A 15,873-nucleotide genomic window follows, 5' to 3' on the forward strand; every position below is an offset into this window, starting at 1 on the left:
GGGTTTATATACTTGGGCGCATGGGTGGCCGAGTATTTGCAAGCTTCCTCTGTGTAATAGAGACATATATGCCAGACCAGGGGTATATTTGTGGTTCCATATCCACTGATGCAAGTTTCACTTGAATAAGTACAAGGATGGACTCTGCTTCACATGTATGAGAAGCCTTTTCCAGAGATGGAGAACCTCTGAAACACACACTTGCCCCTCCAGCATATCCTATTAATGTTGCAGGCAAGGTTTGTGTCTCTGAATTGAGTGTTCATAATTCTTTTTATTTTATGCATGTACAACAGGTCCATTAAGGCTGGATCAGAGGACACTCTCAGCAGCCTGTAGGAGACGGAATATAAGAACAAGGCTTTAATGTGGTCTGCATAGGAGTTGTTTTCCTCAGCATCTGTTCTTTTTGTGAGGAATATCTGTGGTTGCTTCAGTATATAGTTGAATAGACAGTTCAGTAATAATGTTTGCGCTTTGGGCACCAGCTTATATAACACAGATGGAAAAGGTAGAGGCAGAAGTAGAGCAGTTATAAAAGAGAGGAACAATTTAGGATGCTAAGTGGAGTTTTCAACACTAACTTGTCACAGTGCAGTTTAACAGGCAGGGTTATTTCTTTGCTGATTGAGGGTTTTGGGAGAGAAGTTAGAGTTCATGCATAAAAGGACACAGTGATAAGAAATGAGAAAAGCAGATCAGAGAAGGTAATAGATTATGTGTTGTAATGGAAAGGAAGATAGCAGTACAATGTAACTTTATGGGTATGAATCAGGGTGGTTAATGGGAAACAAGTCAAACTGTGATATGTTCAGCTTTCACCCTAGATGTCAAATTAAGGTTAAATGTTGGGTTAAGGGTACGGTTTTCTAAACATTGCAGAGAGTATGGATAAATGCCAGAGAGGTGAATAGTTATATTACTAGAGAAGACAAAAGAAAGAGTAACTAAAAGGAAGCTAATAGTAAAATAATGGTAATATCTGCTTGAAATTAACTGGAATTATATCTGCTCATTATGTAAATATTGTAAATATGTTAACTGTTAGCTAACAGCAATGAAAAAAGTTTAAAAAATCCCCAGTAGACATCAGCATAATTTGGCTTTACAGAAGCAGCCATTGTTGCACCACATATTTATCAGAAGGATTGTACAGTGGTAAAAAAAATCCATCTAGCACTTTAAGTAATAACAGGAGAAATAGATAAATTCGTTGGACAGCCCAATAATTTTTTTTCTAAGATTCCATCAGTTTTCCAGGTACTCATGTTAAACTAGTTGGTCTGAGGTGTGTGGTCTTTCCCTTGTATCCACCTTCATAACGTACAAATCACTTCTTTACTCCTGTAGTAGTATCTTCATCCTGTCGTTGTATATTGAAGAGAGTAGACAGAGGATTTAACAAGGCACATCTCAAGCTTTTATTACAAGACTTTTGGACAAAGCCAAAAATAACATGGGACTCAATGGTCCAAAATCAGGGACTGATTTTAAATATTGCTTTTATAAACTTAAAAACTAGCTAGAATAACAGATTTTGTGTTAGCATGCATTTTCTGAAAGTCATGAAGTTTGAAACTCAAATCACTGTCATCAGAGACTTCAATCTTCATTGAATTACCAAATGATTTGCTAGAAAGCTATAAATTTTTGTGAGGAAAAAATAAAAATATGAGGCAAAAATCTGGACATTCTGCAAAATTCTGTATATTTGTGAGGTATGTGACAAGATCAGCATGGAGTTTTTTTCAAAAATCTTTCTGACTGTATTGGTACACTTTCAGTTTTAAGAGCATATTCTGAATACTGTCTTCTGTGACCAGAGTCACATCAGCCTCTTCATCAGGGTTAATTTTCATGTCTGATTGCATTGTCTCCCCTTTTCTTGTTTTGTAAATATTGAACTGAAATGCATGATCATTATGTCTACTTTCTGACACTCATGGCTGAAATCCTTTACCCATTTGTTACGTTTTGCTGTGCCTTGCTTAAGACTTTTTTGCACTCCATGGCTGTTTCAGAAGTTATCTCCTTTCCTAACGGAATTTCCACTGGTGACCTCAAAGAGTATTTATTTGCTTTCTCTATTACCTTTTGATTCATCTAATAATTTATTTCTCTCTCACTTTCTCTCCTATTTTTTGCCATTTTCTTACACTTCCTGGATATTATCCTTTTCCTTGCTTCCTTAAACTTTGTGGTCGCCTCCTTTTTATGAAAATGCGTGACTTCTGCCTTTCATTTGTATTAATCTGCATAAAATAAAGGTTTGTAATTTCATCAGTGGCACATTTTGTTTTATGCCATGCTACCAGTTCCCCTGCTAGACTATCCCGTCATACTTTCCGGAGGCAGTCTTCCAGTTTGGCACAACTAGCCTGCCTAAAGTCTAGCACTTTTCCTTTTGTATAACATTTCTCTGCCATATGTACTGTGACTCCCACTTTATGATGGTCTGTTCTTCTGAGGTGGTTACCAGCTGTTGCGGTTATGATCTGCTGTTCACTCCTCCCGCCATTCCATTTGAGAGTATCAGATGTAAGGTTCTTCTCTCCCAGTTTGATTCTTCTGCAGAACTGAGACCTTCTTCATTCAGGCCATCCTATACAACAACTCTGTCTGTGAGTACTCTCCATTTACTTGTGTTCAGACCTTTAAGTATAATTTTTTTCTGCAGTCTTAATGATTCCTTCTTACCCTGCCTCATTTTCTTCCCATGCATAATTGGCCTCCGAACAAATGAATGTAGCCGGAAGTGCCTTTTATTAGCAGCCCCCAAGGTGATTAGTACTGACTAGTCGTCCCTGCTCACCTCTTATTTTTGATTATTTGACCATTTCTTTTCTACAGGGAGATGGTTCTTCCTCTGCTTTACCCTTCTTTACTCTTGTTAACTACAGAAACTAGGACGCATTGACACTTGTGTCATGTTTTTTTTGTGTGTAGCAGGTTTGACGATCACTTTATCCAGGCAGTGTGCTATTAGGGAGGTTAAATAGACTGGGAGCTTCTTATGAAAACTCTTACTATTCCTGCTAATTATCTTCCATTGTCTGGTAACCCTGCCTTTCTTTAGTCTGTCCTTGTTTGTATAAAGTTTTAGTTTGGCTTCAGTGCTCTTGCTGTTTTCTGTTGGTGTCGTTCTCTCTGTCCGACTAATTTACAGAATTTTAGGGGAAGCTGGGATTCCCGTGATGTATTATTGTGCCTGGCCTCTTACCCGTTGGATTAAAGTTGGCATATTAAATGCTCCGTGTTATATCTGTATGTATTTATATGGGTCAGTACCAGCTGACAAAAGTGGTGATCATCTCTTTAGATGCTTTACCTTGTATACATGGTTTGTAGAAACTGTAAAAGTATAGCCAGTTTTATTTTTTATTTTGTTTTTTTTTAAATTAGGAACACAACTAAAAAATAATTTGTGACAAACTCATTTATTTCGCTAAGCAGTTAAAATCCAGCTGCAATATGTTTCCTACTTTTGTTCTTTCTGCCATGCTGCAGACTTTAGGTGTCAGGAGCTTCATTTTAGCATTACTACTGCTGATTTTGAAACCATTGCAAATATTTTTTTTGGTTATTTTTGTATTGCATTTTTATGACATGATTGTTTTAAGCTATGCACAATAGTGTGATGTATTCAAACAACATTATCAGTTTTCAAAGCCGTTATTTTAAGATTTGAAATTGTAATAGTACAGGTTTGCTATGTATATGCTTCATCACAATGCCACTGAGGTGTAATCTCTTCAGAGTAAAACATTGCTTTTCATCAAAACAGCAAAGCAGTAGATAGAACTTGTGTATAAATGTATCTGAAAATTTTTGTTTTTCATTTGTGCTTTATTTTATTTTTATTATCAGTACCACCTCCGTGCCAGGCCTGCTGTATGAAATTCCAAAGTGTAATAGAATGGAAAAGATTGAAGATGCTTTGTTGTGTGAATGCCCTGTGGTATGTCTATTATACAATTTTAATGTTATGAATCTAATTTATGCAACTCTAATTGTTAGGTAATCTGTACAGATTTTTAAACCTGAAGAATTTTATTTTAGGAAAAAGAATTAGCTACGCTTGTAGCCTGTAAATATTAATAGATTTCTCTAAAATTCCGTATGAGACTAATTATTTATCTGTTTTTTCTACTCTGTTCAAGCTTAGAGGTAGTGTGCCTTAGAGATAAGTAGATATTGCATAATCCAGTCTTTCCACTTCAAGTGTAGGACTGGTCGCTGCCAGAAGATAATCACTTTTCACCTTTAAGATGTCTGCAGTGACAGCTGCAAGGAAGTTGGGACTAGATCTGTGCAAGAGTAATTAATTCTAAAGAGATTGCTGTCTAGTGACTGTAGTTCAGATAAGGAATACAGAGAGGAAAAAAAGAAAGTATGAGGAGTGTGGGGGTGCTTGGCAATATGGATGGGTCTTTCCCTTTTCCAAAAAATGCCGCTACTAATGTTTTCCCACCAGAGACCAGATCAGTGATCATGATAGGTTCATATCAGGCTTTCTCAGTTAAAGGCATTAATGTATGGGATCCCTCCCCAAAGAACAATATAGAATATTTTTTCCTTCTGAAAAGAATTTGTCCAAGTATTTAGGATCCAGACTTTCTTCCTCTCATTCTGTTCATTTCCTTAAAATGTCTCCACAGTCTGGCAGTACCTCTTAACATGGGCTAAGAGAAAAAGTTGAGGGCTCTTCTCAAGGCACATATGAGATGATAGTCCTCCTCCCCCATCATTTTATAGGGCAGAGAGAGAAGATTCCATGTGTTTCTGTCTCTTTCACCTACTTATCTGTTGTTCTCCATCTGCCCCACCTCAGTGCTGGTTGATTCAGAGCCACTGGTTCACTTCTTATGTTGGCATTGACTCCAGTTTTGTCTTCAGTATTGTAACCCTTTTCTCTGCCTGTGCCCATGGTGCTGACTTTTTTGTTAGCAAAGACCATTAGGGACCAAGCTTCAATGTTGGTGGGTTGGTATTGATTACAGTCCTGATGTTTTTAGGAGTCATTTTTGGCATTCAGAATGTTAACATTCAAGTCCTTGGGGTTGAAGCTGTCTTTGGTACTGACGTGATTCTCACTGCTGAGACTTGGACCGAGAAAATCAGCAGGTAGTATGTTGGTGTCAGTCTCTTTCATGTTGCAGTTTTTTTTGGTGCTGGGACCTTTGACATTGAACTTCAGCAGTTACAGCCAGCTCAGAAGCAACATTTCTTATTGACTGACCTCTCCTTCATTTGACTTCAGCTCCACCCCAGTGATACCCATATACTTGAGATATTAATCCTGTCATCTTCTGTCCATAGAGGCAGAGGGATGGAAGGCCACTGCAATGATAGGCGGGCAGTATCTAGTTAAGATTCCTCTTCCTCTGTCTTGGACAAGTCATTTCTGAGTATCCATAGGAAGATGCGATATCACAGGAAGCATCTGGGCTTCCCTATTGAGTTTTCCACCCCAAATACAGACCTAGAAGAAGGGAAGAGTTCCTCACTATCTCATCTTGAAGACCATCATTTTGAGGAGATTCTTGAACTGATGCATCCATAAGGATCTTGGCAAGTTGACCTTGTCACTTCAGAGGAAGAGATCCTACAGGAAGCTTTTGACCATACCTCAGGCTCTTCTCTGTGTGGTCCATCCAGTTGACAGGATGCTTTCTCTTTTCTTGCAGAGCCTAGCAGTAACATGGCATTGTTTCACCTGTGCTAAGGAGACCAGACAGGATCGTTAGGTTTCCCAAGAATCATGAATTTTGGAGCAAGGGTCCCATAGCTGACTCTATCGTAGTGGGCAGTGCCCTCAAAAAGTATTGCAGAAAGGAAGAGAGTCCAGAGATTCATCCCTTTGACGAGGAGTGCATCTATGTGTCATGTAATTATTTTCTATTCTAGTGCTTAATTACTCAACTTAACATGGATTGCTTTCAGTGTGACCTGGCAGAAATGCTGACACACTGAAATAGGTGCCAAATGGAGATCTACATTATAAGTTAACATGTCCAGTTTCTTTGTGTGACTCTTCCATAATGCTGTCAGTGAAGTAGCTTGAGCAACCGGGTCTTTTATTCCTTTACTTTGATCTGCTTAGCTTAGACATGTTCCTTTGTGGACAACTGTAAGGTATCTGTCTTCAATGACCCTTATGATGGTACCTCTGTTCTTGGTCCAGGGATGAAGGAGAAAATGGAGAAAAACAGGCAAGAAAAGATAATTGCGGCCTTTGGCATGAAGATTTCCACTCATCAGACAGCCTTTTCACATAACCAGAGGCATTCCCAATGTATTTGCTTGAAAAAAGTCCAAATAATTCCATTCAAGCAGTATTCTGACAGAATCCATTGCAGCCGGGGTTTCCAGAACAGATGCTGCCCTAGGGGCAGAGGTGGTCTGAAAAATCAGTGGTTGTGCATTCCTCCCTCTGGGAGCCGACAACCAAATCTCGGACAATTTACATAATCCTCCCATTCTGGAGACAGTCAGGTGTTGCATTGTTCTGCTTCTCCCTGCATTGCAGGCATTAATACAGGACAAGTGGATTAGAGAGGTAGAATCCAGAAGTTATACCATTCCCTTTATATCTTCCCTCGGCTGTTATCTTGTCTACTTCCCTGTTATCTTGTGTACTTCCCAATACTCATCCCATCAGAAGGCAGGGGCCAAAGTAAAGGTCATAAATATTTTACAGAAAAAGAGCAGTCTGATAGGTACTACCAGAACAGAGAGAGAGAGTGTCCAGATTCTGTTCATGGCTCTTTTTGGTTCAGGAGATAACAGTGGACAGGATTATTCAAGTTGTAAGCAGCCTAAACTTTGTTCATAGCCAAGGCAAGATTCCAGATGATAGTGGTACAGTTTATCTTCTGTGCCTACAGAAGAGAGACAGAATATGCTCTTTGGGCCTCCAGGTTGCCAAGGAGTCCAAGAGGTTCATGCACTTCATGTTTGGAGCCAGTCCCTTTCAGTTCAGAGTCCTTTTTTGGTATCACCACAAGCTCCCAGAGTGTTCAGCAAACGCATGACAGTCATTGCAGTGTATCTCAAGCTGATGGGAATTAAGATTTTACTTACTTCTGCAAAATAATTACTTATTTTATCAAGGCACTATTAACTGCAGGCATCAGTCTTTTATGAATCTCTGTGAAAATCATGAACTCTCAGTTTAAGCCATCACAAGCACAATACTTCAACATGTGCATTCTGTTCTGTGTAGCCAGACTTCCCCAAGATTCTTGTATGTCTCTGCAATCCAGGGTATGCAATCCTGTGTTTTCATTTGAAATAAAATACTACTATAACGTTTTAGGGTTCCTGGCAGTAACAGTCTTTCTGTTTTTTTTTACAAGATATTATATAAGGTTTTCTGCAGTTGACCCTAAAGGTTTAGTGATGTCAGAACATAGATCCTATGTCTCATCCAGTCATGATTTCCTGGGCATGCCACCAGCATCTGGTCTGGATGCTTCAGAATGCATTTAACTTTTCTCAGGACAGTCCATTCACCTTCCTCTCCACTACTCCATTGTGATGCATCTGCTCTGTGGTTGATCATTGTTTGGGGCAGACAGTATAAGGGACATGGTCACAAGAAAAGGCCAGCCTGCACATAGATGTCCTGGAAATGAGGGCAATCTTCCTAATGTTGCAGGCTGTACAAGGCTTCCTTTTTTATGGTGTGTTTGCAATCCACTTAGATAATGTGATAATGGGTCTTGGTGTATTAACAATTAGAACGGAACCCTCTCCTGTCCCCTTATGTTAGAAGATCATGCAGCTGTGGGAATGGGTCATACTGACTCATCACTTTCTGGTAACAATGCAAATTCCTGCCTGGCCAAACACTCTTGCAGACAGACTCGGACAGTGCTTACGGATTCTGCATGAGTGGTCTCTTTCAGTCAATGGGCAGATGTCTTCTTCTGTTGCTTGGAAAATGTGTGATCTTTTTGCCTTTTTGACCATCTCTAAGCAGAGAAGCTTTTTCTCCCTAATTCTTCCTTAGTGATAGATTTCCAGGGAAGCAGTAGTTAAGCACTGGCCAGCAGGTCTCCCCTATATCCCCCTCCCCATTTTCCCTTATTCTGAAATTTCTGGAAAAAAAAAGGCAAAATGAATAAGGGTATGGTCATCATCATATCTCCATTCTGTCTGCTAGAAGTTTGGCTCACACTACTGTGATCTCATTTACTGGAAAAATATCTCCATCAAAGTCCTTCTTCTGACTTACTCATCTAGCAAGACTCACCCAGACCTTTAGTCCCTCAGATTTGACTGCATGTTTTTTTTTTTTATATTTCCATTGATGTTCAGGGAGCCTATGCATAAAAGCAAATGGAGTGAGTTCTCACTTTGGGCCATTTCTCAAGAACTTGACTCTTTTCTGCGTAATTCCAGGAGTATTTTAGTTTTTCACTCAAGTTTTTAAACAGAGGATCAGCTGTTCTTATTTAAAAGTTCATTTAGCAGCAGTTTCCAGTTCCTACCTGGTGCCCTGCATAGTTCTACAACAGCAGAGAGACAAAAGAGAGACTTTGGAGTGATTAAGTATCATTTTTCTGCATTATCTTGCTGCCTTTAGCTAATTCTGCCTAAATTGCCGATTTTTTTTTTAGAGTTTCTGTGATTTAAAAAGCTTGTTTCAGCTACATATTGTACTTATTTTACTATCTGCATTTTAACAAAGTCATTTTTGTGTTTAAATTACCTCTTTAACTGTTGTAGGCTACACACTCAAGTGTGATAGCCATTTCTGTGCATTTGAAGTGGTTTTTTGATTGTGTGTGCTTTATTTTCTGAAAAAAAAATACTTGTTTTCCCACCTTTCTAAGCTAGTATAGTCCAGTTTGCAGGTTAGTACTGAATTCAGGCCTGTGTTACAAGTTTCTGGGTTTGCCCATACCTTACATGGATAGAAGGAAGTTTCTCTGTTCACCTGTGAGAGAGGGGAGCTTTGATCAGCCTATCTGTCCCTGGAGGAGTGGTTTCTGCCCAGAAATTAGTAGTTTATTAGCCATTTTGGTCTAATTTCTATCTCTTTCATTTCCCTGCTATAACACCCGCATTTGCACAGTTTTGCGCACCGGGCAGCACTGGTTAGCTAGGGTATAACTATTTCTGGCTCCACAAAGCCTGCTCTTCAATTTTTTCCCTTAGAACTAGACAAACTTTCAACTTAAGCACTCAAACCATTCACTTCTCAGTCCGGCACTTGCTCAAAACTCATAGCAAGCACTAATAAACCTTAGCACTAGACCCCCCCTATACTTTAGAGAAGGACAAGACTTTCTATTCGACCTTACCAGCCAATCAGTAAAACAGTTCACTGTACCTATCCAGGCATGTCCAAAGGGCAGTTTTGTGTACTCTCCGGTCCAACTGGTGAATCTGGGCATTTTGAGGCAGTGTTACAACTGCCTCATGTACACAGACAACCCTCTCCTCCTACCACCAAACAGTAATACATGCGAGATGCAATTATACAGCCAAACTGGAGGCTAAGCTCTCTCAACCCAAGACTGGACTGGACAGTCAAGAGGAGAAAGGAACTACTTGCATCACACCACCAGTCTCACATAGACCTATGAAACCAGCACCGGCAAAAAACACACATAAATACACAAAAACATACTTGGACGCTCTAAATAAAAATCTGCAAAAGCAACAGAGATCTCCAAAGCAGACACCCAAGCAACCACTCCCCCCAACACAAACCATGAAACACATACTTCAGAAAACCAGTGTGCCACACAATCACAGCCCTTAAAGCAAAATAACATACCCAACACACTAGAAATAGGTGACTCTATAGTCAGGCAGACTGATGTCCCACTCACTAGGCTGAACAAGGAGAAGTTTACTGTTAGCTGCCTGTCGGGTGCCAGGATCCACCACATAACACAAGCACTCAGGAAACTCCAGAAGAAGTACACATACGACTCTGTCATTGTCTTTGTTGGTGTGAATGACCTGAGCCGTACCTCCCTGGACTGCATGAAAAGAGACATGGAAGAGCTCTCTGATCACATAGCCCAGGCCAGTATGATCCTCACCTTGAGTAGCATCCTGTCCTCACCAAGAATGATACCACGGTATAAAGAAAAAAATTATCAATTTCAACAATTGGCTAAGCTTCTAGTGTCATTCAAAGGGGATCCAATGTCTGTCAGCCTGGGATGACATGCTCGACAAGCCACGTTGCTTCGCTAGAGATGGCTTGCACCTGTCACCCATAGGCTTTTGAATACTGGCCAAGGCTCTTGCCACCCCCCATAGTGCCTTTTTTAGGCAAGGCTCAAAAGACAAACCCACCTCCGTAAATAGCACAAGTAAAAAAAAACTGAGGGTAATGCTGCTCATTGCCAGAAGTCTAAACCTCAAAATGCACACACTCGAGGCACTCCTCAGTATGGAGAAAATCGATATATGTGCAGTAACAGAAACCTGGTTTAAGGCTCCAGAGAGCACCCGAGCACTACCAGACTACAACTCCATACCATACATTTCGGCCACAAAACCCGGACCGAAATACAAAATGCGGGGGGCGTATCCATATTCATCAAGGATAACCACACTTCCACATTAGTGGCACAGCATTATGCTTCAGAGATCATCCACATGCAAGTAATAACAGGCAAAACTGCAATTCAAATTGTAGCTTGCTACAGATCACCCACCATGTCCCAGGGCCCCCATTCTCCATTTCTGGAAACACTGGGAAACATAAAGGTCCTACCAAACACCCTGATATTGGGTGATTTCAATTACCCAAGCATTAACTGGGAGAACTACTCAAGTACTAATACCCTTGCCCAACATTTCCTAGAATTTATAAACTCAAACGCCCTGGATCAGCTGGTCAACATCCCCACCAGAGGTGACAACATACTGGACTTGGTCATCACCAACATGGGCGACCAGAGTTCCACACCAGAGGTCAACCCCTCACTGGTTAGATCTGACCATAAACGAATCACTCTGGATATCCACATTCCGCCCCCACCCCCGGTCCCCGTGAAAAACTTTTCAATAGCAAACTTCATGTTACTTAAGACCGAGGTGGAAAGTCAAAGACCCCCATGCTAAAGGATAACGCTGCATAAGCTGCAAAGTCCTTTACTAATGCACTCTATGGGCTCCTACAAGAATGCATGGATCATGCTATCCCAAGCAAAACCAAGACTCACTCCTCCAAGAAATGGAAACCAGTCTGGTGGACCCCTGCCATAAACAAGCTATACAATAGAAGGAGGAAACTAGTACAGAAAAGAGTAAAATCCCAAGAAGGTAAGACATCCCTGATCAGTATCAGCAGGAAACTACGATCCCTCATAAAATCATCCAAGGCTAGCTTCGAAAGAAAAATTGCCAAGGACTCTAAAGATAACCACAAGGCATTCTTTAGCTATGTCAAGAATCTAAGTGGCAATTCTCAGATCTGCTCAGAGTTCGTGCAGAATGGCACAAAATACACTGAACTGGACGATATCGCCAACATCCTGGCAGACAGGTTCTTTGCAAACTTCACCCCCCTCTCATTCCCAGAAGGGCCCATAACCATAACAGAAGAATGTAGTAGACCCCTGAAATCACAGATGCTCAGGTTAAAACAGCCCTCTCCAAAGCCAAAAACACAGCATCAGTGGGACCAGACGGTGTTCCAGGCTGCGTTCTACACGAGCTCAAAGATGAACAAACCCCTCACCTAAACACACTTAAAACTTAGCCTCTCCACAGGCTATGTGCCCAGAAAGTGGCGCACAGCAACGGTTATTCTGCTTCACAAAGGTGGCGCCACAGCAGACCTCGGGAACTACCGCGCTATAAGCCTAACTAGCTTGGTCTGCAAGGCTATGGAGCACATCATCATGGATCTCATTAACAGAGACATTGGGAACCTCCAAACACTGGTCCCTACCCAGTTTTGCTTTGTTAAGGGCAGATCATGCCTCCTAAACGTGGTGGACTTCTTTGAGACCGTTACCAAGGCTATAGACGAGGGAAAGGTGGTCCACACAGCCTACCTAGATCTCGCAAAGGCCTTCAACACCATTCCCCATTCTGGTATTATAGACAAGCTCACCAGCCTGAACATAAACCCCTATGTCATGAGATGGTTTACCAACTGGCTTACGGACGGAACCCACATGGTAAGAGTTGTGGGAGCTAGGTCTGACTCTAAACCGTTTACAAGTGGCGTTCCCCAGGGCTCAGTCCAAGAACCCCTCCTGTTCGGCATATACTTCTCAGAGGTACAGGCAAGCACAGGAGGTCTATGGCTGATCAAGTTCGCAGATGACTGCAAACTAAGTGCTATAATTGATTCTCCGGCTGACACAGACATCCTCCAAAAGGGTCTCACTGAGACAGATACCTGGTGTCAAAACCATGGCCTCAAGCTAAATGCCAAAAAGTGCATAGATTCATAGATAAGGACTAAGCTAACTGCCCTTGCGGGCCATTGTAAGCCTAGCCAATTATCCCTTGTGAGACTCAAACCCTGCACCTTGTGTTTGCAAGGCAAACACCTTAACCATTAGGCCACCCTCCCAACCCTTTGGAAAAAACAAAGTACCCACAAACTACCACATAGGTGGTAGCCCCCTAAATATGGAAGACATAATAAGGGATCTGGGGACCCAAGTAGATAGTAATCTCTACTTTGATAATCACATTGCCAAAGTGGTTAGAAAATATTTCTATGTAGCCCACCTAATCACAAAAAGGTTTGCATCCAGATCACAAGAGGTCATTGTGCCCCTCTACACATCACTCATCAGACCCATCATCGAGTACAACGCCCCATTTGGGATTACCTTACAAGACACCTGCAACAGCTGGAAAGAACACAGAAGTACCTCACCAAGAGGATCACTGGCCTCAAACAGATGCACTATGCACTGAAGAAACTCCAGCAGTACTCGGTTGCATACTGCCTACTCAGAGGTGATCTCTGCTTGACATACAAGACCATGTCCAAGCCAGAACTGATGGACATGCTCCACCTAAAGAAAACCATATCCCCTTGAGCCACACGCTCTAGGGATCTAAACCTCAATACATAGGACATGCTGGAGGGATAGATTCCTGTCCCAGAGACTTCCCATGCTCTGGAACAAGATTCCAGTCTACATTAGGCAGAGCACCTCGCTAACGCTCTTCAAGAGAAACCTTGACGAGTGGATGGGAAATAGAAAGTTTACCCCCTGGATCATTTCAGTGGCTCTGCTAGACAGAGGCACAGGGAACTAATCTAAGGAGTCGGCGAAAGCCAACGCAATTCCAGCCAGGCTTATAAATGCCTTTGGGCAGATAGCCTAGTACTAACCTATGATCCTATTTATTCAACCTTGCTGGCATTACTAATGATCTTACATTGTCATTTTCATTCATTCTTCAATTTATGGGCATCAAAGTTGACATCAGATCAGACTTGGCCATTTTACCAGACTTGCAGATCAAGCTCTCATGCCCCTCTGCTTACCCACAATGCCCTTCGCAGATCCAGCTCTCAAGCCCCTCTGCTTACCCACAGTGCTGTACTCTCCTGATATATCTCAGATCTCATTTGCTGCCACATTGTTTGGACACAGATTTCTGCTCTTGAGCAATTGGAGTACTAGAGATAGCCATGTATCTTTTTTGTCAATTTTTCCACAGTCTTATTTCCCTTCTTCATTCCTTTACAATTCCATAGTATTTAGCAGTATTTTCTGTCTGTTCTCTTCAGTTTTCTTCTTTTTCCTTTTTTGTCCTCTGTTAGGCTTTTGTACTTTGTTTGGGGTATTCTCTTCATGCCATAGTTGGTACCCTTCTTGTTACCTACCCATCTTTGGGGTATCACTTACTTACCATTATGGTATTTTCTTTCCTTTTACTGTTACTGTCAAAAAACATTCCTTTTTCTTTATCTGTTACTATAAAAATAGTTTACTTTCTAGTATGGCTAACAAACCTATGAGTTTTAAAAAGTACACCTCATGTGAGCATAAAATCCCTAACTTGGATACCCACAAGGAATGTGTATATTGCTTGGGTGCTGCCCATTTGGACTTGGATTGTTCTGACTATTTAGAGTTGAATTCCTGACATTAAGTGCGAGGAGTAATAAGCTTGTATTAAAAGGTTTGTATCCTTTCTCTGCTTTTTCTGTCTTGGCTGGGATTCAGATCCCCACTGGTAAAACAGATAATGAAAACCTGACTTGGTGCCAGAAGAAAAGGAGTCCAGGAAATGGACCCCTGATCATTCCTCCCATTTGACTCCGAACTCGGAGCCACCAGCTGTAGTCTTGAAAACTTTGGCTCTGACTGCATCAAAACCTAGGTCCCCTCGGTTCAGATCCCTTCTTTACACACCATATCCAGTATCTCCATTTGCCCTTTCTACACAAGACACCTAAAAGATCTTCCAGGCCACCATCTCCTACTTCATCCCTTAGGTCGTCTTGGAGCTTGTCTGAAGCAGAGGTGGATAGGTTGATGCGAAAGTTCCTCAGGGCTCAGATTCAGATAGGGGTTATTCTGTCTCCGTCTCCCATTGGACCCATGAGCCTGCCCTCATCTCAACATCATGTGCTTCTCCTTCTCCAATCTGACCAGTGATTTTGGGGCCTTCAGATCCAAGATCTTCCAAAATGTCCTTGTCAGATCAAAAAAAAATCATTCTTCATCTCTGACTGTTCCCCTCACTCATCTGGCTCTGACCTCTTTGGAACAGGAGGACTTCCAGAATTGAAGTGTTGGGTCTGGGTGTTGGGATTGACTTTGAGGGTGTTGGAACCATCCTTGCCTCTCAGTGCTTCAGCATTGGATAGCTTGACTCTGACTCCCTCCTCAAGGTGGGATTCCACGGGGTTACAAAGGCTGGCTTCAATGGCCACTGCTCCTGTGTGATTGGCTGCTGTTTCTCCTGGACCTTCTGCCTTTGAGGTTGTGGAGAGGGCCTTGTCTTTGCACAGAGAAAGGACATGCTTGCCTTCTTCTGATCCTGCCCTCCCTCCACTGACTCTGCGCACTGATTCTATCAAGCCTACTCCACTGGAACAGCCACCCTGTTCAAGTTTTCAGCCAGTCCTCATACAGGATTCACCACTTTCTTCCTATACTTCACCAGGCCATCCCACTGATGAAGTCCCTAGAAAGAGAATGTGCAAAAGGAGGTGCCTAGATTCCCAGGGGGAATCTGTCACTGAAGACACCGATTTCAATGAATGGGAAGGGTCCCCAGATACCCACCTGATGTCTTCTTTGGAGAGATACTAGAACGTCTTAAACAGAGAGTTGGGTGGTCCTCCAATACCCCTTCTAAAGAGGAGTCAGTTTCTCTGGAGGCTTTCGGGCTGGCCCAGTTATGTCTTGAGTGGTCCCTCTGGCTGATAAGTTAACTCATTCACTCTAATGGAGTTCAGAAAGTTTGCACTGTAACTTCCAATTGGTGGAAACTAAGCCTTTTGACAGAATCAAATTATGTCCTCACATTTCAAACAAATGTTCATATCTCTGGAACCTTAGGGGTTATGACAAAAATATAAATGGCAAACTCTTCAGCACAAATTATGTTTATAGTGGTAGCATTCTTTAAGTTCTAGGTCTTAAACCAAATTGTATAAGTCACAGTAAACACAGTAACTATTATGTTTGTAATATTTTGTAAATAGCTTACAATATGTCAGCAACCACTTAAGTTACACACACACTGTCAGCATAATTTTATTCATCTAGTTAAGAGCTTTTATATGAGGCTAAGAGTTCTGTATGTTTTACTTTGTTGTTGAGATATTTAGAAAAATGTGAAAATTATGTCTATATAAATTAATATCATCACAACAGTTAATATCTATTTACCTATATTAGACAGAGGTCA

General features: G+C 41.5%; 1 protein-coding gene across 1 annotated transcript in view; it reads left to right on the top strand.

The window, feature by feature from the left end:
- Positions 1-15,873, top strand: part of DCAF17 (DDB1 and CUL4 associated factor 17) — a 1,410,723-nt gene that overhangs the window by 265,205 nt on the left and 1,129,645 nt on the right. The window contains exon 3 of the mRNA XM_044075525.1: positions 3,868-3,958. Within this exon, the coding sequence (XP_043931460.1) occupies positions 3,868-3,958 (91 nt within the window). The remainder of the gene's footprint in view (positions 1-3,867; positions 3,959-15,873) is intronic.

This window comes from Protopterus annectens, chromosome 6.part1 (assembly GCF_019279795.1).
Source record: "Protopterus annectens isolate FY-2018-M chromosome 6.part1, PAN1.0, whole genome shotgun sequence".
Lineage (NCBI taxonomy): Eukaryota > Metazoa > Chordata > Ceratodontiformes > Protopteridae > Protopterus > Protopterus annectens.